At 45.5% G+C, this 24,829-nt stretch overlaps 1 protein-coding gene across 5 annotated transcripts in view; it reads left to right on the top strand.

Moving 5' to 3' along the window:
• LOC109890658 (cell adhesion molecule 2) overlaps nt 1-24,585 on the top strand; it is a 29,857-nt gene extending 5,272 nt beyond the window's left edge. For 2 of the 5 annotated variants that reach the window (XM_031824505.1, XM_031824501.1), the window contains exons 3-12: nt 10,394-10,450; nt 10,591-10,644; nt 10,785-10,838; nt 11,342-11,395; nt 14,329-14,385; nt 14,526-14,579; nt 15,291-15,347; nt 15,488-15,544; nt 22,828-22,875; nt 23,523-24,585. In XM_031824505.1, coding sequence (XP_031680365.1) covers nt 10,614-10,644; nt 10,785-10,838; nt 11,342-11,395; nt 14,329-14,385; nt 14,526-14,579; nt 15,291-15,347; nt 15,488-15,544; nt 22,828-22,875; nt 23,523-23,695 — 585 coding nt within the window. In that variant the 5' untranslated portion in view covers nt 10,394-10,450; nt 10,591-10,613 and the 3' untranslated portion in view covers nt 23,696-24,585. The remainder of the gene's footprint in view (nt 1-10,393; nt 10,451-10,590; nt 10,645-10,784; nt 10,839-11,341; nt 11,396-14,328; nt 14,386-14,525; nt 14,580-15,290; nt 15,348-15,487; nt 15,545-22,827; nt 22,876-23,522) is intronic. The other 3 variants (XM_031824502.1, XM_031824503.1, XM_031824504.1) reach the window with 3 other exon arrangements.
• The last annotated feature ends 244 nt before the right edge of the window (nt 24,586-24,829 follow it).

Below are 24,829 nucleotides of genomic sequence, written 5' to 3'. Positions count from 1 at the left end.
CCCGCCTGGGATTCGATGGAGCAGTGCGCGGAAGGTTATCGGATAATGGAGTTGGCGAAGCAAGCACGGCGGCGCGGACGGAAGCCCGAGAGTCAGCCCCAAAAATGTCTTGGGGGGGGGGGGTCACAGGGAGTAGGGCTACGCCAGGAGACCTGCGCAAACTCCCTGTGCTTACCGGGGGGCTAGTGAGACCGGGCAGGCACCGTGTTATGCTTTGGAGCGCACGGTGTCCCCAGTGCGGGTGCATAGCCCGGTGCGGTACATTCCAGCTCCTCGTATCGGCCGGGCTAGAGTGGGCATCGAGCCAGGTAAGGTTGGGCAGGCTCGGTGCTCAAGAGCTCCAGTGCGCCTGCACGGTCCGGTCTATCCAGTACCACCTTCACGCACCAGCCCTCCGGTGGCAGCTCCCCGCACCAGGCTTCCTGTGCGTGTTCTCGGCCCAGTACCACCAGTGCCAGCACCACGCATCAGGCCTACCACCAGTGCCAGCACCACGCATCAGGCCTACAGTGCGCCTCGCCTCTCCTGCGCTGCCGGAGTCTCCCGCCTGTTCAGCGCAGCCAGAGCCTTCCTCCTCTACAGCGCTGCTGGAGTCTCCCGCCTGTTCAGTGCTGCCAGAGCCTTCCTCCTCTACAGCGCTGCTGGAGTCTCCTGCCTGTTCAGCGCAGCCAGAGCTGCCAGCCTGCATGGAGCAGCCAGAGCTGCCCGCCTGCATGGAGCAGCCAGAGCTGCCCGCCTGCATGGAGCAGCCAGAGCTGTCAGTCTGCATGGAGCAGCCAGAGCTGCCAGTCTGCATGAAGCAGCCAGAGCTGCCAGTCTACATGGAGCAGCCAGAGCTGCCAGTCTGCATGGAGCTGCCAGTCTGCATGGAGCAGCCAGAGCTGCCAGTCTGCATAGAGCAGCCAGAGCTGCCAGTCTGCATGGAGCAGCCAGAGCTGCCAGTCTGTAAGAAGCCGCCAGAGCTGTCAACCTACATGGAGCCGCCAGAGCCGCCAGTCAGCGTGGAGCAGCCAGAGCCGCCAGTCAGCGTGGAGCAGCCAGATCCATCAGTCTGCCAGGATCTGCCAGTCAGCCATACTCTTCCAGATCCGCCAGTCAGCCAGACTCTTCCAGATCCGCCAGTCAGCCAGACTCTTCCAGATCCGCCAGTCAGCCAGACTCTTCCAGATCCGCCAGTCAGCCAGACTCTTCCAGATCCGCCAGTCAGCCAGACTCTTCCAGATCCGCCAGTCAGCAGGACTCTTCCAGATCCGCCAGTCAGCCAGACTCTTCCAGATCCGCCAGTCAGCCAGACGCTTCCAGATCCGCCAGTTAGCCAGGATCTGCCAGAACCGCCAGCCAGCCAGGATCTGCCAGATCCAACTACCTGCCTGAGCTTCCTCTCAGTGCTGAGCTTCTTCTCAGTGCTGAGCTTCTTCTCAGTGCTGAGCTTCTTCTCAGTGCTGAGCTTCTTCTCAGTGCAGAGCTTCCTCTCAGTGCAGAGCTTCCCCTCAGTCCCGAGCTTCCCCTCAGTCCCGAGCTTCCCCTCAGTCCCGAGCTTCCCCTCAGTCCCGAGCTGCCCCTCAGTCCCGAGCTGCCCCTCAGTCCCGAGCTGCCCCTCAGTCCAGTGGGGTTCTGGGTGAGGACTACTAGGCCATGGTTGGCGGCGAGGGTGGACTATCCTAGGACGCGAGGAGGAGGGACTAAGACATTGATTGAGTGGGGTCCATGTCCCGCGCCGGAGCCGCCACCATGGACAGACGCCCACCTGGACCCTCCCTAATGTTTTGATGTGCGTCCGGGAGTCCGCACCTTAGGGGGGGGTTCTGTCACGCCCTGGTCGAAGTATATTGTGTTTGTCTTTATTTATTTGGTCAGGCCGGGGTGTGACATGGGTTTATTGTGGTGTGTTTTGTCTTGGGGTTTTGTTAGGTATTGGGTGTGTGGCTTAGTGGGGGTATCTAGCAAAGTCTATGGCTGTCTGGAGTGGTTCTCAATCAGAGGCAGGTGTTTATCGTTGTCTCTGATTGGGAACCATATTTAGGCAGCCATATTCTTTGAGTGTTTTGTGGGTGATTGTTCCTGTCTTTGTGTTTGCACCAGATAGGGCTGTTTCGGTTTTCACATTTCATTATTTTGTAGTTTCTTCATGTATAGTTTTTCCCTTCATTAAAATATCATGAATCATCATCACGCTGCATTTTGGTCCGATCCTTGCTATACCTCTTCGTCAGAGGAGGAGATAGAAGAGAGCCGTTACAACATCAAACATACGGATCATAAACGTTGACACTGTATATGACATGAGTTTTATGATATGGGAAATGTGAAGTGCACATTCGGACTCACAGGTGTTCGTCTTGCTTGTACGACATCAAAGCGGTATTTATTTTGAAATACATCAAGTCATCTTAATTTACATTTCACTCACCCGGACCTCAAAAGAATAGCGGGAGGGATGGAGGCAACTTCTTGTTGAGTGCGGTGCTCAAGTTCAAAATGACTGTCAGTCAAAACCCATACAGCATTGTGAAGCACTGAGCACTGACGTCATGTTTAGAATGTTATTGTACAGACACTGTGTTCCAATTTATGCGCTATCAGTGCCCAAATCTGCCATTTTCAACCTGTACACATGTACAAGTGTAAAGGGCTACTCAAGCATCTCACTCAGTATGATCATTCAGTCTCATTAGTATCTTTCCTGCCTGTATTCTTGCTCCAGCTCAATGACCTGAGGAGTCAAGTCTGGGTCCACTGCCTCAAATGAGACCTGTTTCCTTTCTCTCCCTCTCCCTCTCCACCCCCCCCCCCCCCTCCCCCTCTCTCTCTCTACTCTCTCTCTAGCCCCGTTTATACCTGGTTCTAGCATGCGTCCTTTGTCCTGATCTTATCTACATTCTGACTATGCCCACACTGTATCTGTTGCATCTACAGATGGTAGTAAGATGTGTCTCTTATCCATGTACACTGTGTCTGCATTGTGACCAGATATCCTGGCCCCTCCCTGTATGCAAAATTATTTGACAGTTATCCTTTCAATATTTATTTATTTAAAGACATATATTAATGCAATACGTCAATGGCGTTACCTGCCAACGATTCTAGAGGGAGGGATGATGATGAATGAATTGGTTTCACTGTCCAGATCGTTCTACACAGGTAGGATATTCAGACATAATGCGTGTCTGACTACCTCCGGAGGTGGTCAGGACATCCGATCGCCTTCAGATCCCAAAGCATCTTTAAGTCATCCACACCTGTCTAAAAATGTGGGCACAATCAGAATGTGGACAATATCAGGACAAAGGATGCAAGCTAGAACCAGGTATAAACGGGGCTTCTCTCTCTCCCCCACCTCTCTTTCTCTCTTCACACCTCTCACAAGTTAATGAGAGGAAAGAAAGCATCTGTCAAGCATGTCAAACGGCCTGTGCCCAGTAGACCAGGCAGGGAACTCAAGGTCACGTCATTGGCTCAGAGCAGCACCGTAGTCAGGTCCTGGGAGAGTGCCTGCGCCACGGCCTTCGCCTCAAACTGCTGCTTTGACAGCTGGGAAATCACAGTAGAAATACATTTAAAAAAGCAAGAGGAGAAGGTGGGAGATAGCAGCAGCTCCTTCTATCTTAATCTTGTTAAAGGAACAGCCACACACCTATAGGTAGCTCCTTCACAAAAGTATTATGTTGATCCAAATTCAATAGCCAGATCCAAATTATATGGTACATCCTCCATTCACTGGAAAAGACCACTGTGATGCTTTTAAATGCTTTAACGTTTGAACAACCTTCTCTCATGGGAAGGGCAGATACGACTGATGTTGCTGCCTTTGGGGCAATCACTATAGGGATAGTCACCCTTGGGGGAGTCACTATAGGGACAGTCACCCTTGGGGGAGTCACTATAGGGACAGTCACCGGAGCAGAAGGGCAGATACTATTGATGTTGCTGCCCTTGGGGCAGTCACTATAGGGACAGTCACCATAGCAGAAGGGCAGATACTATTGATGTTGCTGCCCTTGGGACAGTCACTATAGGGACAGTCACCATAGCAGAAGGGCAGATACTATTGACATTGCTGCCCTTTGGTCTGTCACTATATGGACAGTCACGCTTGAAGCAGTCACTATAGGGACAGTCACCCTTGGGGCACACTATAGGGACAGTCACCAAAGCAGAAGAGCAGATACTTTTGATGTTGCTGTCCTTGGGGCAGTCACTATAGGGACAGTCACCCTTGGGGCACACTATAGGGACAGTCACCGGAGAAGAAGGGCAGATACTATTGATGTTGCTGCCCTTGGGACAGTCAATATAGGGACAGTCACCATAGTAGAAGGGCAGATACTATTGACATTGCTGCCCTTGGGTCTGTCACTATATGGACAGTCACGCTTGAAGCAGTCACTATAGGGACAGTCACCCTTGGGGCACACTATAGGGACAGTCACCATAGCAGAAGAGCAGATACTATTGATGTTGCTGCCCTTGGGGGAGTCACTATAGGGACAGTCACCGGAGCAGAAGGGCAGATACTATTGATGTTGCTGTCCTTGGAGCAGTCACTATAGGGACAGTCACCAGAGCAGAAGGGCAGATACTATTGAGTAACAATAGCATAAGTGATACATATATACAGATACATAGGCCATACAGCATACTACAGCATAGCCCACTTACTGCGCTGGGCTCTGACTGTACTATTGCATCATGGATGATGTCATTGAGGAGGAAAGAATGGGGATGTGTGTTGAGACCAGTTCTACACTAATCCTCCTCCAGAGCATCTAGCGTGAAGACGAAGCCCAGGAGGCCGTTATATAGTGGACTGGGTGTGGGGAGAACATTTGCTTTAGAATAGTTAAATATGATGTAGGAAACGGTTTAGGGAAAGGGTCTAAGATAGTGTCGTTAACCTTAATAGAGAAGTACTCCCTTAAGTGTGAATATAGTAGATGTATCTGTAGGAACTATACAAATGGCAACCATTGTTGTTTCAGCAAATCTCTCTTGCTCTTTCCCTCTCTCTGACACCCACATGAATGCATAGATGTCCTTGTTTTAATCAGTTGAACATTTTCTTCGCTGAACAACCCCCTCAGATGCCCTCTAGCCCATATCCCCCCAGGCAATAATATACTTGTCCAACCTCTTAAAGCCATAACAATAAGTGAATGGCCCCTGCAGCATCCAGGAAGCCCATACTTACAGTACATTACACCGCTCTCCTTCATATGAGGCTGTCTGTCTGTACCTCATTAACTACAGAGCGCTGGGCCAGAGCCCCAAATGATCTCACTACAAAGCCATCTCATCTCACCCTCCTCTCCAAGGACTTCTGCTTCAAAACAAAATAAATGTAAATGACTGTCATTTTGGCCCCTGCCTGGCCTATCAACCACTCTATACCCCTGGGCAGCTGAGGAGAGGTCAGAGAGAGGGGAAACATCAGAGGGATATATGGGGGAATGTTACAGTCAGCCATCATCCCTTTATCAAAGGACCAAGCGACTGCCTGGAGTTAACTTGGGAATCTGGGACGCCCTCATGAAAAGAGCCCAGCTAATATCAAAGCTAAGCTCGTACTCTACCTTTCCATTGCAGTGATACTAGAGAATATTCTCCCCTATATGTCACATTTGCATCAGCATTGTCTTGAAAATGTTCAATATAACAATCGGACACAAACTGGGTCAAGGTTTGAATCGAGAACAACAAGCGCTCCAACTGTGTGTGCTGTACTAGAATTGAACTACAATTGCCACGTACAACTCCCCACTGTATTTAGTCTCCCCACTGTATTTAGTCTCCCCACTGTATTTAGTCTCCCCACTGTTTTGAGCTTACTTTGTATAAGGTAATGGAAAGTGGAAGTAGGAGACAATGTTGTTACCAGCGATGAACAGGAAACTATTGCCCCAAACTAAAATATCGTGTTCGGTTCCAGGTTGTATGTTAATTCCAAATAAAGCCAGAGCAGCAACAATGCTTGTTTCTAAAGCACTATCATCATGTAGCCTACTATTAAGCTGTGGACCAGAGGAGATAGGAGATATGATGCCCCTGCCCTGGTCTCGTGGAAAATATATACCAGCAGAGGCCTAAGCTGCGCAGGCAGCATTCAGATGATCGATTAGCTCTCCTTTTGGGAATGTATTCTGTTCTCAGACACATTTAGTCCTCATACAAATATTTGTCTCAGTCAGTCAGTGGGGCTGTGGAGTCTATTTTGTGCCATGCCACCAACTACCGGTTCAGTCCCCAAGGTTGGGCACCAGTGCAGCTTGTTTCCTTCCAGGGGGGGACATCCTATGGATGGGGTTCTGCTCTGTCTTGGGGAAACAAATGTTCTGGATACAGAAACAGCAGAAGAGGCATGCACACAGCATACTGTGGTTAAGTCCCAAATGGCCCCCTGTTACCTGTTTAGTGCACTACTTGAGACCAGAGCTCTATGTGACCTGGTCAAAAGTAGGGCACTATATAGGGAATAGCGAGCCGTTTGGGATGCTGATACTCAACAGCAAGGGGAACCAGCAGAGTCCCACCCTTAGGGGCAGAGAGAGACACTTCCTTGTTTGTTCTACTGATTAATCTTCTTAGCCCTAAGCTCTAGTGTACTGTAGCTTGCAGTGGCACTTGTTCAGTCTCTGAGCAAGAACTGTACTGTGTTGCGTTTGTAACTAATGTACCTATCTTCTGCAGATATGAGTCAAATTACCCTTCTTTAAATAAGTACCACCTTGCAACCAACATTGGAGAAGGGGTGTTTGCAGAGGGGCGTGGTTTATATAGCTAGATAGCTACTCTACTGGTGACAAAATGTGATTTAAAAAAAACGAATTGCCATCATTAATGCAATTCCAATGTTGTTTGAGTTGCTTTGTGTATCAATCACCAAATTAGCTTGTAGTGAGCAACACTGCTCACTACAGCCACATTTCTTGACATAGGCGTTTCAAAGAGCTGTCAGTCAATGCAAGCTCATGAATATTAACTCCCTGCCCACTCAGCCTGTCTTTTCAAACTTCCAGGTAGTTAGCTTTGAGAGAAAGAGTACTTTTTCTCAAATATTGAGCATTTCTATCCACACAAAATATTATGGGTGATTTAGTTTTTAGTCACTCAAAAGGCTATTTTACATGGGAGTCAGAATGACTGTTCGTGACGTTTAAGGACACACCTCAAATATTGCCACCCCTCCCACCTCAGCGCAAGTGATCTGATGTTAGACAGGTAAATTGCTGAACCTGGAGTTAGGGATGGAAAATGCCATTGCGCCAGTTTTCACATGACGAAATTGCAAACTAACGTGGGCTTGACACATGCGCCTCCTTACCGCTAACCAAAAATAGAACCAGTAGAGTTATGGTATTTTGGTTTTTACATTGTAGGTTGTAAGCCTTATTTGCATTTCTCCCAGGATGCCTTTCAAGTGAATGTGAGAGGTACCCACCCATGACTGTGTTTGTTAGTGACAGAGAAATGGTTGTTGCATTCAATAACTTCAGGTCCGGAAACCTTCACCAAGTGACTACCTACAGTAAGTGAATGTGTTTAAATTTTGAAGTAAACCCTTCATGACCTTATACTGTACTTGTCATAAGGCCTTTAGTTATGGCCAAGTTGTCCTCAAAGTTGTGGTCTGAAAATATCAGATCATGGGTCACATCCAACCTGCAAAATCACAATAAGCTGGTTTGTGAAGTGATTAGTAGTGATGTTACGTTTAATACCGGGGCTCCGAGGCATGCGTTCATCTCTAAGCAGCTAACTTCGAAGAAGTGTGTCGATACGTGTAGCACTATCAGAAGTACGTCTTCAATTACGTCCAAGGCTACGTTTCATCACGTGCTTTTTTCAAACCATGTGTTGCAAAATGTGAGATCCCACTTATTTCATTGTGGCTTCGGTGCTTTATTCAATTCCAAGCTGCTTTCAGTCACTGACCTCTACTGGACACCGTACTTACGAACATAGTTAGGATTTTGCACATGTAGTTTCACTTGACTGGTAGCTCCGCAGGTAGAGTAGGGAACTATGGGACACTTTGTTATGAAGTCAAATCCTGTTGACATCCAGGGCCTCTACACCAGGCGGTGTCAGATGAAGGCCCTAAAAATCGTCAAAGACCCCAGCCACCCCAGTCATAGACTGTTCTCTCTACTACCACATGGCAAGTGGTACCGGAGTGCCAAGTCTAGGACAATAAGACTTCTCAACAGATTTTACCCCTAAGCCATAAGACTCCTGAACAGGTAACCAAATGGTTCGGCGCACGTGACAAACTTAACAAATAAACTGATTTGATTATTTAGACAATTGTTTTATGTGAAACCACACTTTCTGCACTGTTGTTCGAGAGCCAAAAACAAAGAAATATTAAAACATAGAAAAAAGAACATAGAATGCCCACCCTAGTCACACCCTGCCCTAACCAAATCAAAATCAAATCAAATCAAATTTATTTGTCACATACACATGGTTAGCAGATGTTAATGTGAGTGTAGCGAAATGCTTGTGCTTCTAGTTCCGACAATGCAGTAATAACGAACAAGTAATCTAACTAACAATTCCAAAAACTACTGTCTTATACACAGTGTAAGGGGATAAAGAATATGTACATAAGGATATATTAATGAGTGATGGTACAGAGCAGCATAGGCAAGATACAGTAGATGATATCGAGTACAGTATATACATATGAGATGAGTATGTAAACCAAGTGGCATAGTTAAAGTGGCTAGTGATACATGTATTACATAAGGATGCAGTCGATGATATAGAGTACAGTATCTACGTATGCATATGAGATTAATAATGTAGGGTAAGTAACATTATATAAGGTAGCATTGTTTAAAGTGGCTAGTGATATATTTACATCATTTCCCATCAATTCCCATTATTAAAGTGGCTGGAGTAGAGTCAGTGTCATTGACAGTGTGTTGGCAGTAGCCACTCAATGTTAGTGGTGGCTGTTTAACAGTCTGATGGCCTTGAGATAGAAGCTGTTTTTCAGTCTCTCGGTCCCAGCTTTGATGCACCTGTACTGACCTCGCCTTCTGGATGACAGCGGGGTGAACAGGCAGTGGCTCGGGTGGTTGATGTCCTTGATGATCTTTATGGCCTTCCTGTAGCATCGGGTGGTGTAGGTGTCCTGGAGGGCAGGTAGTTTGCCCCCGGTGATGCGTTGTGCAGACCTCACTACCCTCTGGAGAGCCTTACGGTTGAGGGCGGTGCAGTTGCCATACCAGGCGGTGATACAGCCCGCCAGGATGCTCTCGATTGTGCATCTGTAGAAGTTTGTGAGTGCTTTTGGTGACAAGCCAAATTTCTTCAGCCTCCTGAGGTTGAAGAGGCGCTGCTGCGCCTTCCTCACGATGCTGTCTGTGTGAGTGGACCAATTCAGTTTGTCTGTGATGTGTATGCCGAGGAACATAAAACTTGCTACCCTCTCCACTACTGTTCCATCGATGTGGATGGGGGGGTGTTCCCTCTGCTGTTTCCTGACGTCCACAATCATCTCCTTAGTTTTGTTGACGTTGAGTGTGAGGTTATTTTCCTGACACCACACTCCGAGGTTCCTCACCTCCTCCCTGTAGGCCGTCTCGTCGTTGTTGGTAATCAAGCCTACCACTGTTGTGTGTGTGTGTGTGAATAGAGAATAAAAGCATCTCATCAAATCGAGGACACGCTCCGTTGGGCGGATGTCGTGCCTCATGCACCAACACAGCAACTCTCTCATTACTCTCTCCTCCAATCTCCCCATCAACTCCTTCACTGTCTCTGCTTTGCTTCCTTCGCTCACCTCCAATTTCACCCTGACTGGCTCTGGTTCCATCCTCGGTTCCGCCGACCGTCCCGTGTGCCCCCTCCCCCTGAAAATGATTGGGGCTGCCTCTCCTGGCCACACTGCTTCGTCCTTTGGTGGTGGGTAGTTCTGTAATGATCCTCTTCCTGTGAATGACTGGACCAAGGTGCAGTGTGAGACGTGTTCATGATATTTTATTAAAATCAGAACACTAGAACAAAAAATAACAAAGAGGAAAGCGAACAGTTCTGTAAGAAATCTAACAATACAGAAAACAACTACCCACAAAACCCATGTGGGCAAGAGCTACCTAAGTATGGTTCCTAATCAGAGACAACGATAGACAGCTGTCCCTGATTTTGAGAACCATACCCGGCCAAAAACAAAGAAATACAAAAACATAGAACAAAGAACATAGAATGCCCACCCTAGTCACACGCTGGCATAACTAAAATGGAGAATAAAAGCCTCTCTATGGCCAGGGTGTGACACCGCCATTGCACTTGTACAAATTGTAATGGGGCTTTCATTTGTCTCTTTCAGCAATATGGTATTTTGTGTTTGTATCTAATGTATCGTTTTACTATGTGCTTGATTTCGCAGGAGTTCTGACAACAACTTCTGCACATATAACTGACACAATCTCAGAAGCTTCTGTGGGTAAGTACATTACTGTCTTCAAAAGAAAGCCCCATTGCACTTGTGTAAAGTGCAATGGGGCTTTCTTTTGTCTCTTTCAGCAATATGGTATTTAGTTTTTGTACCTAATGTATCTTTTTACTATGTGCTTGCTTTCGCAGGAGTTCTGACAACTTCTGCACATATGATTGAAACAATCTCAGACGCTTCTGTGGGTAAGTACATTACTGTCTTCAAAAGAAAGCCCCATTGCACTTGTGAAAAGAGCAATGGGGCTTTCTTTTGTCTCTTTCAGCAATATGGTATTTTGTGGTTGTACCAAATGTACCTTTTTACTATGTGCTTGCTTTCGCAGGAGCTCTAACAACAACTTTTCATCAGAAGACTGAAATTCCAGATGCTTTTGATGGTAAGTACATTACTGTCTTCAAAAGAAAGCGTCTGTAACGATCCTCTTCCTGTGAATGACTGGACCAAGGTGCAGTGTGAGACGTGTTCATGATATTTTATTAAAATCAGAACACTAGAACAAAAAATAACAAAGAGGAAAGCGAACAGTTCTGTAAGGAAACTAACAATACAGAAAACAACTACCCACAAAACCCATGTGGGCAAGAGCTACCTAAGTATGGTTCCCAATCAGAGACAACAATAGTCAGCTGTCCCTGATTGAGAAACATACCCGGCCAAAAACAAAGAAATACAAAACATAGAAAAAAGAACATAGAATGCCCACCCTAGTCACACCGTGGTCTAACCAAAATAGATGATAAAAGCATCTCTATGGCCAGGGCGTGACACCTTCATTGCACTTGTGTAAATTGTAACGGGGCTTTCTTTTGTCTCTTTCAGCAATATGGTATTTTGTGGTTGTATCAAATGTACCTTTTTACTATGTGCTTGCTTTCGCAGGAGCTCTAACAACAACTTTTCTACAGAAGACTGAAATTCCAGATGCTTTTGTTGGTAAGTACATTACTGTCTTCAAAAGAAAGCGTCTGTAACGATCCTCTTCCTGTGAATGACTGGACCAAGGTGCAGTGTGAGACGTGTTCATGATATTTGATTCAAATCAGAACACTAGAACAAAAAATAACAAAGAGGAAAGCGAACAGTTCTGTAAGGAAACTAACAATACAGAAAACAACTACCCACAAAACCCATGTGGGCAAGAGCTACCTAAGTATGGTTCCCAATCAGAGATAACGATAGTCAGCTGTCCCTGATTGAGAACCATACCCGGCCAAAAACAAAGAAATACAAAAACATAGAAAAAAGAACAAAGAATGCCCACCCTAGTCACACCCTTGACTAACCAAAATAGAGAATTGAAGCCTCTCTATGGCCAGGGCGTGACAGTACCCCCCCTCCCAAAAAAAGGTGCGGACCCCGGCAGCAAAACCTGACTTTCAAGGGGAGGGTCCGGGTGGGCTTTCTTTATGGCGGCGGCTCTGGTGCGGGACAGAGACCACGCTCCACCTCTGGAGACCTACTGGAGGCTTGGTCCGTGGAGGAGGCGCAGGATAGACCGGGCTGTGGGGGAGCACTGGAGATCTGGTGCATAGCCTTGACACCACTCTTCCAGGCTGAATGCCCACTCTAGCCCGGCACGTGCGGGGAGCTGGAACAGGCCGCACTGGCATCTCCTGGAGAACTGGGGAAACCGTACCTAGAGCCGGCGCGGGATATCCTGTCCCGAGGAGACGCACTGGAGGTCTGGAGAGCAGGGATGGCACCATCCGTCCTGGCTGGATCCTCACCCTAGCCCGGCAGATGCGGGGAGCTGACTCAGGTGACATCAAATCGAGGACACGCTCCGTCGGGCGGATGTCGTGCCTCATGCACCAACACAGCAACTCTCTCATTACTCTCTCCTCCAATCTTCCCATCAACTCCTTCAATGTCTCTGCTTTGCTTCCTTCGCTCACCTCCAATTTCACCCTGACTGGCTCTGGTTTCATCCTCGGCTCCGCCAACCGTCCCGTGTGCCCCCCCAAAACAATGATTGGGGCTGCCTCTCCTGGCCACACTGCTTGGTCCTTTGGTGGTGGGTAGTTCTGTAACGATCCTCTTCCTGTGAATGACTGGACCAAGGTGCAGTGTGAGACGTGTTCATGATATTTTATTAAAATCAGAACACTAGAACAAAAAATAACAAAGAGGAAAGCGAACAGTTCTGTAAGGAAACTAACAATACAGAAAACAACTACCCACAAAACCCATGTGGGCAAGAGCTACCTAAGTATGGTTCCCAATCAGAGACAACGATAGACAACTGTCCCTGATTGAGAAACATACCCGGCCAAAAACAAAGAAATACAAAAACATAGAAAAAAGAACATAGAATGCCCACCCTAGTCACACCCTTGCCTAACCAAAATAGAGAATTGAAGCCTCTCTATGGCCAGGGCGTGACAGTACCCCCCCCCCCCCTCCCAAAAAAAGGTGCGGAACCCGGCAGCAAAACCTGACTTTCAAGGGGAGGGTCCGGGTGGGCTCTCTTTATGGCGGCGGCTCTGGTGCGGGACAGAGACCACGCTCCACCTCAGGCTTGGCCTACTTAGGTGGTGCCTCTGGAGCGGGGCCCCTTGCGGCGCCGGACAGGAGGGCGACAATGGCGGCGCCGGACAGGAGGGCGACTCTGGCGGCGCCGGACAGGACACAGGCAGAGGACTCACCAGGCTGGGGAGACCTACTGGAGGCTTGGTCTGTGGAGGAGGCGCAGGATAGACCGGGCTGTGGGGGAGCACTGGAGATCTGGTGAGTAGCCTTGACACCACTCTTCCAGGCTGAATGTCCACTCTAGCCCGGCACGTGTGGGGAGCTGGAACAGGCCGCACTGGGATCTCCTGGAGAACTGGGGAAAACGTGCCTAGAGCCGGCGCGGGATATCCTGGCCCGAGGAGATGCACTGGAGGTCTGGAGAGCAGAGCTGGCACCATCCGTCCTGGCTGGATCCTCACCCTAGCCCGGCAGATGCGGGGAGCTGGAATGTAGCGCACCGGGCTAAGAACGCGTATTGGAGATCTGTAGCGCCAAGCTGGCACAAGACGTGCAGGGCTGGGGAGGCGCACAGAAGGCCTGATGCGTGGGGCTGGCACAGTCTTCACCAGACGGCTAGCACGCACCTCAGGACGAGTATGGAGAGCTGACTCAGGTGACATCAAATCGAGGACACGCTCCGTTGGGCGGATGTCGTGCCTCATGCACCAACACAGCAACTCTCTCATTACTCTCTCCTCCAATCTCCCCATCAACTCCTTCACTGTCTCTGCTTTGCTTCCTTCGCTCACCTCCAATTTCACCCTGACTGGCTCTGGTTCCATCCTCGGTTCCGCCGACCGTCCCGTGTGCCCCCTCCCCCTGAAAATGATTGGGGCTGCCTCTCCTGGCCACACTGCTTCGTCCTTTGGTGGTGGGTAGTTCTGTAATGATCCTCTTCCTGTGAATGACTGGACCAAGGTGCAGTGTGAGACGTGTTCATGATATTTTATTAAAATCAGAACACTAGAACAAAAAATAACAAAGAGGAAAGCGAACAGTTCTGTAAGAAATCTAACAATACAGAAAACAACTACCCACAAAACCCATGTGGGCAAGAGCTACCTAAGTATGGTTCCTAATCAGAGACAACGATAGACAGCTGTCCCTGATTTTGAGAACCATACCCGGCCAAAAACAAAGAAATACAAAAACATAGAACAAAGAACATAGAATGCCCACCCTAGTCACACGCTGGCATAACTAAAATGGAGAATAAAAGCCTCTCTATGGCCAGGGTGTGACACCGCCATTGCACTTGTACAAATTGTAATGGGGCTTTCATTTGTCTCTTTCAGCAATATGGTATTTTGTGTTTGTATCTAATGTATCGTTTTACTATGTGCTTGATTTCGCAGGAGTTCTGACAACAACTTCTGCACATATAACTGACACAATCTCAGAAGCTTCTGTGGGTAAGTACATTACTGTCTTCAAAAGAAAGCCCCATTGCACTTGTGTAAAGTGCAATGGGGCTTTCTTTTGTCTCTTTCAGCAATATGGTATTTTGTTTTTGTACCTAATGTATCTTTTTACTATGTGCTTGCTTTCGCAGGAGTTCTGACAACTTCTGCACATATGATTGAAACAATCTCAGACGCTTCTGTGGGTAAGTACATTACTGTCTTCAAAAGAAAGCCCCATTGCACTTGTGAAAAGAGCAATGGGGCTTTCTTTTGTCTCTTTCAGCAATATGGTATTTTGTGGTTGTACCTCACCTCCAATTTCACCCTGACTGGCTCTGGTTCCATCCTCGGCTCCGCCAACCGTCCCGTGTGCCCCCTCCCCCCAAAAATGATTGGGGCTGCCTCTCCTGGCCACACTGCTTGGTCCTTTGGTGGTGGGTAGTTCTGTAACGATCCTCTTCCTGTGAATGACTGGACCAAGGTGCAGTGTGAAACGTGTTCATGATATTTGATTAAAATCAGAACACTAGAACAAAAAATAACAAAGAGGAAAGCGAACAGTTCTGTAAGGAAACTAACAATACAGAAAACAACTACCCACAAAACCCATGTGGGCAAGAGCTACCTAAGTATGGTTCCCAATCAGAGACAACAATAGTCAGCTGTCCCTGATTGAGAACCATACCCGGCCAAAAACAAAGAAATACAAAAACATAGAAAAAATAACATAGAATGCCCACCCTAGTCACACCCTGTCCTAACCAAAATAGAGAATAAAAGCCTCTATGGCCAGGGCGTGACAGCGCCATTGAACTTGTGCAAAGTGCAATGGGACTTTCTTTTGTCTCTTTCAGCAATATGGTATTTTGTGTTTGTATCTAATGTATCGTTTTACTATGTGCTTGCTTTCGCAGGAGTTCTGACAACAACTTCTGCACATATAACTGAAACAATCTCAGACGCTTCTGTGGGTAAGTACATTACTGTCTTCAAAAGAAAGCCCCATTGCACTTGTGCAAAGAGCAATGGGGCTTTCTTTTGTCTCTTTCAGCAATATGGTATTTTGTGTTTGTATCTAATGTATCGTTTTACTATGTGCTTGCTTTCGCAGGAGTTCTGACAACAACTTCTGCACATATGACTGAAACAACCTCAGATGCTTTTTTAGGTAACTACATTACTGTCTTCAGAAATCACACATTGATGAAGGCTGAAGGGGGAGAGAGAGAAATTCCAACATGTTGTCTACACCAAAGTGTGAAGATACCTATAGCGGTGGAGAAATTCTATTGAAGTCGGAGGTTTACATACACCTTAGCCAAATACATTTAAACTCAGTTTTTCACAATTCCTGACATTTAATCCTAGTAATTCCCTGTCATCACTTTATTTTAAGAAGGTGAAATGTCAGAATAATAGTGTAGAGTGAAGTATTTCAGCTTTATTTTCTTTCATCACATTCCCAGTGGGTCAGAAGTTTACATACACTCAGTAGTATTTGGTAGCATTGCCTTTAATTGTTTAACTTGGGTCAAACGTTTTTAGTAGCCTTCCACAAGCTTCCCACAATAAGTTGGGTGAATTTCGGCCCATTCGTCCTGACAGAGCTGGTGTAACTGAGTCAGGTTTGTAGGCCTCCTTGCTCGCACACACTTTTTCAGTTTTCCCACAAATTTTCTAAAGGATTGAGGTCAGAGCTTTGTGATGGCCACTCCAATACCTTGATATTGTTGTCCTTAAGCCATTTTTCCACAACTTTGGAAATATGCTTGGGGTCATTGTCCATTTGGAAGACCCATTTGGGACCAAGCTTTAACTTCCTGACTGATGTCTTGAGATGTTGCTTCAATATATCCACATACTTTCCTTTCCTCATGATGCCATCGATTTTGTGAAGTGCACCAGACCATCCTGCAGCAAAGCACCCCCACAACATGCTGCCCACCCCCGTGCTTCACAGTTGGGATGGTGTTCTTCGGCTTGCAAGCCTCTACCTTTTTCCTCCAAACAGAATGATGGTCATTATGGCCAAACAGTTCTATTTTCGTTTCATCAGACCAGAGGACATTTCTCCAAAAAGTACGATCTTTGTCCCCATGTGCAGTTGCAAACCGTAGTCTGGCTTTTTTATGGCGGTTTTGGAGCAGTGGCTTCTTCCTTGCTCAGTGACCTTTCAGGTTATGTCAATATAGGACTTGTTTTTACTGTGGATATAGACACTTTTGTGCTTGTTTCCTCCAGCATCTTCACAGGGTCCTTTGTTGTTGTTCTGGATTGATTTGCACTTTTCGCACCAAAGTACGTTCATCTCTAGGAGACAGAATGCGTCTCCTTCCGGAGCGTTATGACATCTGCGTGATACCATGGTGTTTATACTTGCGTACTATTGTTTGTACAGATGAATGTGGTACCTTCAGGCGTTTGGAAATTTCTCCTAAGGAGGAACCAGACTTGTGGAGGTCTTTAATGTTTTTTCTGAGGTCTTGGCTGATTTCTTTTGATTTTCCCATGATGTCATGGCCCACCCTGTGTTTCAAGGTGGGCCTTGAAATACATCCACAGGTACACCTCCAATTGACTCATATGATGTTAATTAGCCTATCATAAGCATCTGAAGCCATGTCGACATTTTCTGGAATTTTCCAAGCTAGCACTTTCTGAATGGCTATTGGCCAAGCCTTGACACACCCACAACTTTCCCGCTACCGCCAGCAATTGCACCCATAATTGTGGTTGTGAAAATAGCTCAAATATTTCTGCCCCCTCCACATGTGTTATTACATAACACAAAAAAAAGTGCAATAGCATCAACTGTAATAAAGTGTTAATTTAAGTCTGAATTGGCAACACCCATGGTCTTAGGGACCAACACTCTAGGGGTGTCAGTTTGTGAACACTATTTCGGTGGATCACATATCATTTCTAAGAAAGTGTTAAATTGAACACTGTGCATGTTACTGATCTAAAATGTGCTGTGGACATACAACTGTTTATTATAGTGAAGAAGGTCAGAATCAAATGAGGAAAGTAGAAAATTGGGACATACCAAAACAGGATAAAACAAGAGACGGCCACACTGGACAGGACCGGACAAGACAAAGCATGACTTGTGGAAAAGTTGCCCGTTACCATAGGGCTGTAGGTAGGAGGTACCATTTGAATGTTGTCTGAGGTGGCCTGCGGGCAATGTAGGATAGGAATGGTTCCTAGATTGTGTCCTTCAGTTTGTTATTTTGTAGGATCTCTCCAGGGAGGCCAGGTCAGACAATAAATGAAGCCAGTGTATGGTTGAAACATTGGATCTGCTTATCCAGTTTAGAAATATCCCCTTTTGGGCGACTGTTAATGAAATCAATAGGAAGTGCTGTTTGTCCTTGGACATAGAGGAAACACAGGTGGACGTCATCATCAAAGTAGTGGAGGATGCAGAGTTTTGGGGATGCAAGAATGGTAATATGGAGGATGACTGAGGGAATGCTCAGAACTTTTTTCCCAGTAATTCTCAAGGATGGGACAAGACCAGAATGCAGGGAGGTGAGTGTCAGGAAAGTACTTTTGGCAGACTGGACACAGAGGCGATCAACAAGCCCCACCAGGGACAGAAATAGGGAATTATTACTGAAAAGAGCAATGTTGGCAATACACAGTTGAAGTCGGAAGTTTACATACACTTAGGTTGGAGTCATTTAAACTCGTTTTTAAACCACTCCACACATTTCTTGTTAACAAACTGTAGTTTTGGCAAATCGGTTACATCTACTTTGTGCATGACACAAGTCATTTTTCCAACAATTGTTTACAGACCGATTATTTCACATATCATTCACTGTATCACAATTCCAGTGGGTCAGATGTTTACATACACTAAATTGACTGTGCATTTAAACAGCTTGGAAAATTCCAGAAAATTATGTCATGGCTTTAGAAGCTTCTGAGAGGCTAATTGACATCATTTGATTCTGTGCCTTTAAACAGCGTGCTCCATGGCAAAATATGTGGTTGCTTGAAGTTTACGGTCTTGTCATCAACTCCAATTGGAATGCTCATCCGTTATAGCCCGAGTTCGTTAAATGTGTTGAACATGCTTGCAGTCCACATTGTTGTAATTGCATTGCTTCAATGTGGAAATACATGGTTAAACATAGGCGGTAGGATTTGGACAGGGACATGCCAAACATGGTCAATAAGCAAGATTCAATTCACTTGGCTATTGATGAGACCTGAAAAGACCGTGTCTAACTCTAATCGAATTCTAATATCAATTTAAAAAACAACCTGTTTTAAATAGGCTAAGTCTGAATACAGTTGCACCATAATTGCTCCCCGAGGACGTATAATACAGCCGGTTTTGTGCACATCCAAACTTTTCACAGGATCCAATATAAAGAGAAGGGGGGGGGGGGGTTCTAAATAGGATCGGGTCTGAGGTGTGATGTCATAAATCGCTTCTCTCGTTCCATGGCACTGTGTGCACACGTAGGCCTTAATGTCTTTCCGCATAACATTCACACCTCTATCCACGCCTCTCCTGTCGATTGTATTGTTGCCGATGTGCAAGGCAGATTCTCAAAACAAATCTGCCATTGATATGACATTATACACTCTTAGAAAAAGGGGTCCCAAAGGGTTCTTCGGCTGTCCCCATAGGAGAAGGCTTTTTGGTTCCAGGTAGAACCCTGGGCACTGTGCGTCGTGGCTGGATTGGCTGCTCATCTCAAAACCCATTCCATTATCAACTCCATTACCGTTAAGATGGTCTTTTAACATGTCCTTTTTTGCGTTGAATGAAATCGTCACTTCTGCTTGTGTTTTTAAAGGTTGTGGATGGTCAAAATCATGTTTTGCACGACATTTGATTATATTTGGATGAGACGTTGATAAAGTTTGAACATAAAGTTACTGGGCCCCTCCCCCATGTCAAACACTTGGATTCGGGAGGTGGGATTACTAAGGGGATAGGGGGACATCATCCTAACTATCATTTTAATACCCACAAAAAAAATTAAGAAAGGAAATTAAAATAAATGGTATGAACAAATATAAGTATTGGCACCCAGGAGAATACTTTGGTTATACAGCATTTGGCAAAGATACACTACATGACCAAAAGTATGTGGACACGTGCACGTCGAACATCTCATTCCAAAATCATGGGCAGAAATATTGAGTTTGTCCCCCCTTTGCTGATATAGTAGCCTCCACTCTTCTGGGAAGGGTTTCTACTAGATGTTTGAACATTGCTGCAGGGACTTGCTTCCATTCAGCCACAAGAGCATTGGTGAGGCTGGGCTCTGATTATGGGGTGATTAGGCCTGGCTTGCAGTCAGCGTTCCAATTCATCCCAAAGGTGTTCGATGGAGTTGAAGTCCGGGGTCTGTGCAAACCAGTCAAGTTCTTCCACACCGATCTTGACAAACCATTTCTGCATAGACCTCGCTTTGCACGGGGGCATTGTCATGCTGAGACAGAAAAGGGCCTTCCCCAAACTGTTGTCATAAAGCTGGAAGCACAGAATCGTCTAGAATGCCATTGTATGCTGTAGCTATAACATTTCCCTTCACTGGAACAAAGGAGTCCAGCCCGAACCATGAAAAGTCCAGCCCCAGACAATTATTCCTCCTCCACCAAACTTTCCAGTTGGCACTAGGAAATTGAGATCTGCCGGACTGCCAGATGAAGCATGATTCATCACTCCAGAGTCCAATGGCGGCAAGCTTTACACCACTACAGCCAACGCTTGGCATTGCGCATGGTGATCTTAGGTTTGTGTGTGGCTGCTTGGCCATGGAAACCCATTTCATGAAGCTCCAGATGAACAGTTCTTGTGCTTACGTTGCTTCTAGAGGCAGTCTGGAACTCGGTAGTGTGTGTTGCAACCAAGGACAGACACATTTTATGTGCGTCCCGCTTCAGAACTCGGCGATCCCGTTCTGTGAGCTTGTGTGGCCTACCACTTCGCGGCTGAGCCGTTGTTGCTCCTAGACGTTTCCACTTCACAATTAAATCCCTGACAGTTGACCGGGGCAGCTGTAGCAGGGCAGAATTTTGACCAACTGACTTGAAAGGTAGTATCCTGTGATGGTGCCACAAGTCTCTGAGCTCTTCAGTAAGGCCATTCTACTGCCAATGTTTGTCTATGGTGATTGCATGGCTGTGTGCTCGATTTTATACACCTGTCAGTAATGTGGCTGAAACATCCGAATCCACTAATTTGCAGGGTGTCCACATACAACTTTGTATATATAGTGTATTTTTCACTTTGGAGTAGACAACATGTTTGCAGTTCTCTCTCACCCTTCTATCTGTACAGTGCCATGCAAAAGTATTAATTCCCCTTGGGGTGTTTCCTATTTTGCTGCATTACAACCTGTAATTTAAATAGATTTTTATTAGGATGTCATGTAATGGACATACACAAAATAGTCCAAATGGAAAAGATAACTTGTTTCAAAAATGTTGTTTCAAAAATGTATTCCCCCCTTTGCTATGAAGCCCCTAAATAAGATCTGGTGCAACCAATTACCTTCAGAAGTCACATAATTAGTTAAATAAAGTCCACCTGTGTGCAATCTAAGTGTCACATGATCTGTCACATGATCTCAGTAAATATACACCTGTTCTGAAAGGCCCCACGGTCTGCAACACCACTAAGCAAGCGGCACCACCAAGACCAATGAGTGCTTCAAACAGGTCAGGGACAAAGTTGTGGAGAAGTACAGATCAGGGTTGGGTTATAAAAAAAAAACTGAAACTTTGAACATCCCAAGGAGCACCATTAAATACATTATTAAAACATTGAAAAAATATGGCACCACAACAAACCTGCCAAGAGAGGGCCGCCCACCAAAACTCACAGACCAGGCAAGGAGGGCATTAATCAGGAAAATGCAAAGGGGGGTGAATACTTTCGCAAGCCACTGTATCTATGTGTGATTTCTGAAAACCCGTAATATTTACCTATAAAAAAGGCTTAGGTCTTTTCACTCATATGGACCAACTCCATATTAATGCCTGTGATTTTGGAATGAGATGTTCGACAAGCAGGTGTCCACATACTTTTGGCCATGTAGTGTATGTATGAATATAAAAAGGGAGATATATGCAAATGTTGTATGAACAGGCTGGGTGTGAGGAGACAGAGAACGAACACGAGCAATCTCTCCCTGAAGTCTCTCACTGTGTGTGTGTGTGTGAGCAGACAGAGAGAGCAGTCTTTCCCTGAAGCCTACATGCCTCAGTCTCAATTACCATCCTGTCTCTGACCTCAAACAGTGAGAGTTAATAAGGCCTGTGAACTCTCCTCTCCCTGCTCAAACATGTATTCTTTCAGTACTGACACACACACTACTAACACCTCGTACCCTCTTTCACCCCCGGGGTAGCTAGTCTTCTGAATGCAGCAACCTCACGCTCTCAGTTCAACCTCCGACCATGTCATCCACTACACTTGTGCCCCCTTGCTCAGGGAGGGTGGTTATCATCGCATGTATCCTGATAACGACTTGGTGTGCGCAACATACACTATAGAGTGTGCTACTTTTTGACCAGAGCACCAGGGGCCCTGGTCAAAAGTAGTGCACTATGAAGAAAATCGGGTGCCATTTGGGAGGCATCCTTGGAAGGGGTTGCACATTTTGCGATAGTGATTAATGAATCATTAATGATAGGCTGAACTCCTCTGATGAAGCAGGTAATTAAGAGTTAATGAGGTATTGCACACCGACGCGTCCCAGCACACTTCTTGTTTTTTTTTGTTGCTTGGCACTTTTGAAATGTGTGACTTTTTTTCCCTACACACCTGGAAGTGTGTGTGTGTGTGTGTGTGTGTGTGTGTGCGTGATGCACTATAAGATTGGTTGGGGGGAGGGGATGACACACATTGAGCTGATTGGAGTGTTTGTGCCCCCCCCCCCCCCCCCCCCCGGCTAGATTAAAGTCAAGGTGGATTGGACAGCTGTTCCATTGCAATAACTTATACTTAGCATCTCCTTCATCACTCTTTATTTAGTCTCCCTTCCTCTTTTGACAGGCAGAAAGGCACCTTCTACCTGTCACTTTTGAAGCGTGAGAATAACATTCAGTCAACAGGGCCCTGCGCTAGACTAGCGTCCAAACCAGGGGGTGTACTTGTACATCAAGCTGTCTTCATGCTTCCGACACAGGGGAATCAGGAGATAGGCTACTTACTGTCGACAGTGTAGCTGTACTCAAAGCCACATCATATACTGCACACATGAATCTGTCACTACTGTATAGTCTAAACCAGAGTCAAACTACGGAGACAGCAACGCAAGCAAGCGTCAAACAAGCTAGTGTAATGAATGTACGGTGAAATCTGAAGGGAAGTGTAATGATGTAAATCAGTAGGTACCGTACATGTCTGTGTGTTGACTACGAGGCTCTGTCTCTCTAATGTCATTATCTTGTTCTCTGTTCTGGTGTCATTTGCAGTGGGAGCCGCCATCGTAAAACCTGTATCCTTTGAAGTCCTTTTCGTAGGTGAGAAATATATCAATCACAATGTATTTATAAAGATGTTTTTATATGAGCAGTTGTCACAAGGTGCTTTACATTAACTCCTAAGCTTTAGATGTGGTTATCCAGATGTGGAAGCATTATTGTTCTCTCTATAGTCTGAAAATGGAACTAATTCCATGAGTACACGTAAATGGAAAGTCCTCCATTCATTGTTTCTGGTTTCACCTATATAATTGTTATCGTTTCCCTCGTCAGAACGTTGCTGCCTCAGCATGGCATCTTTTTTTTTTAATCTATCAAAGAAATGTCATTTATTTTGCTTACATTTGAAGTCAATTTGCAGGTGCTCTTATCCAGAGAAACGTGTAGAGGTGCCTCGCTCAAGGGCACGTCGACAGATTTTTCACCTTAGGGATTTGAACCAGTGACCTTTCGGTTACTGGCCCAACAATCTTAAAACACTAGGCTACCTGCCGATCCACCGACCTAAAAATCAATGAACTAACACGTAAAAATGTAATGTTTCTTTGATGTTCTAGATCACGATTACCCCTATGATAACGTGTCTTATGAAAAAACATATTACTCTTTAAAAGAGTATTCTATATTTTCAGAGACCATTCTCCCCTCTGTCAGTCTAATTTATGTCCATCTCTCTCCCTTCCCAGGAGTCATTATTGTGGTGGTACTGGTGGTGGTACTGGTGCTGGTACTGTGTTACAACGGCAAGCATAAGGGCACTTACCACACCAACGAGGCCGAGTGCGGTGATTCTGATTCTGTCGACACGTATGGTGTTGCCTCTCAAAGCGAACTAGAGATTTTGAACGAGGAAGAATAGAAAGAAGTACACTTCATTTGAAACAGGACTTTTTCCGATTCTAAACCGGGGCCAGTTGTCAACTCAAGATGCCAAATATTTTCTACGGAATTGGCAAAGCCTATGATGGTCATCTAATTTCAAGGCAACATTTATATGGGGCATACGACCATCTCAGCTCTGCAGATTTTGCCACGAAGAGACAGAATCGTTAGATCACTTATTTTCGTATTGCCCAGAGATACACTATATATACAAAATTATGTGGACACCCATTAGTGGATTTGGCTATTTCAGCCACATTACAGCTTTATTTCCTTCATCAATCAATATACAGAAGCACTTTAATAAACAATTAATATTCATAACATGTGACTAACTTCAAGCTTACAATTAGTACAGTAGTTAAACCAATATTAGATTGTTGAGGTTTTGAAAATATGTAAAAACTAGAGAAATTTTGGTTTTCCTTCAAAAAAAAAATGTATACTCAAAAGATAGTACCTTGTTTGAATTTCTATTATGAGGGTGTTGAGCGAGCTTAATGTATAATAATGTATAGTATTGCTGAATGTAATATCTGTTTTCAAATTTTTTCTAAATTGACGTCCAGTAGTAATCTGAGCTTGTAAAATGAAATCAAGGCACAGGCATCTTTCCTAACGCCAAACTGGATGTTTTTATTTTTTTTGGCCTGAAGGTACCAATAACTGAGAAAAGGAAATGCTACGGCAAGGACCATAAGAACACACAAAAATACTTTCATGAAACTTGAGACATTTCACCTATGACAATACTGGGAACAAAACAGTAAAAAAAAATGTAAATTCCCCTTCTTCTCATGCAAGTCTCTGTAACTAATATATTACCATGTGATTAAAGAGAAGCGACCTTGTTTTGCCTGATGAAAACAGTGTCTAATTAGCAGTAAAACACTCGTTCCAGAGAGGAAGGACTTTTTGTATCAACAAGGCAACAACAGGGAAGTTTCAAAAGGAAACTGAAGACAGCCGAATCACACTGCCCCAGCTAGGTGGAAAGGCTTCCATGTAGTTCAGAGAGGGCATATCAACAGGAACGCCCTGATAAATGCTCAAAGTATTAACATCCCAAAATACTGTATCGGTGACTAAATGTGGTCCAGTTTCTGTTGAC

The sequence above is a fragment of the Oncorhynchus kisutch genome, linkage group LG5 (genome assembly GCF_002021735.2).
Source record: "Oncorhynchus kisutch isolate 150728-3 linkage group LG5, Okis_V2, whole genome shotgun sequence".
Taxonomy (NCBI): Eukaryota; Metazoa; Chordata; class Actinopteri; order Salmoniformes; family Salmonidae; genus Oncorhynchus; species Oncorhynchus kisutch.
Note: the sequence above shows the minus strand (reverse complement) of the source record. Positions and strands in the feature narration are given on the sequence as shown.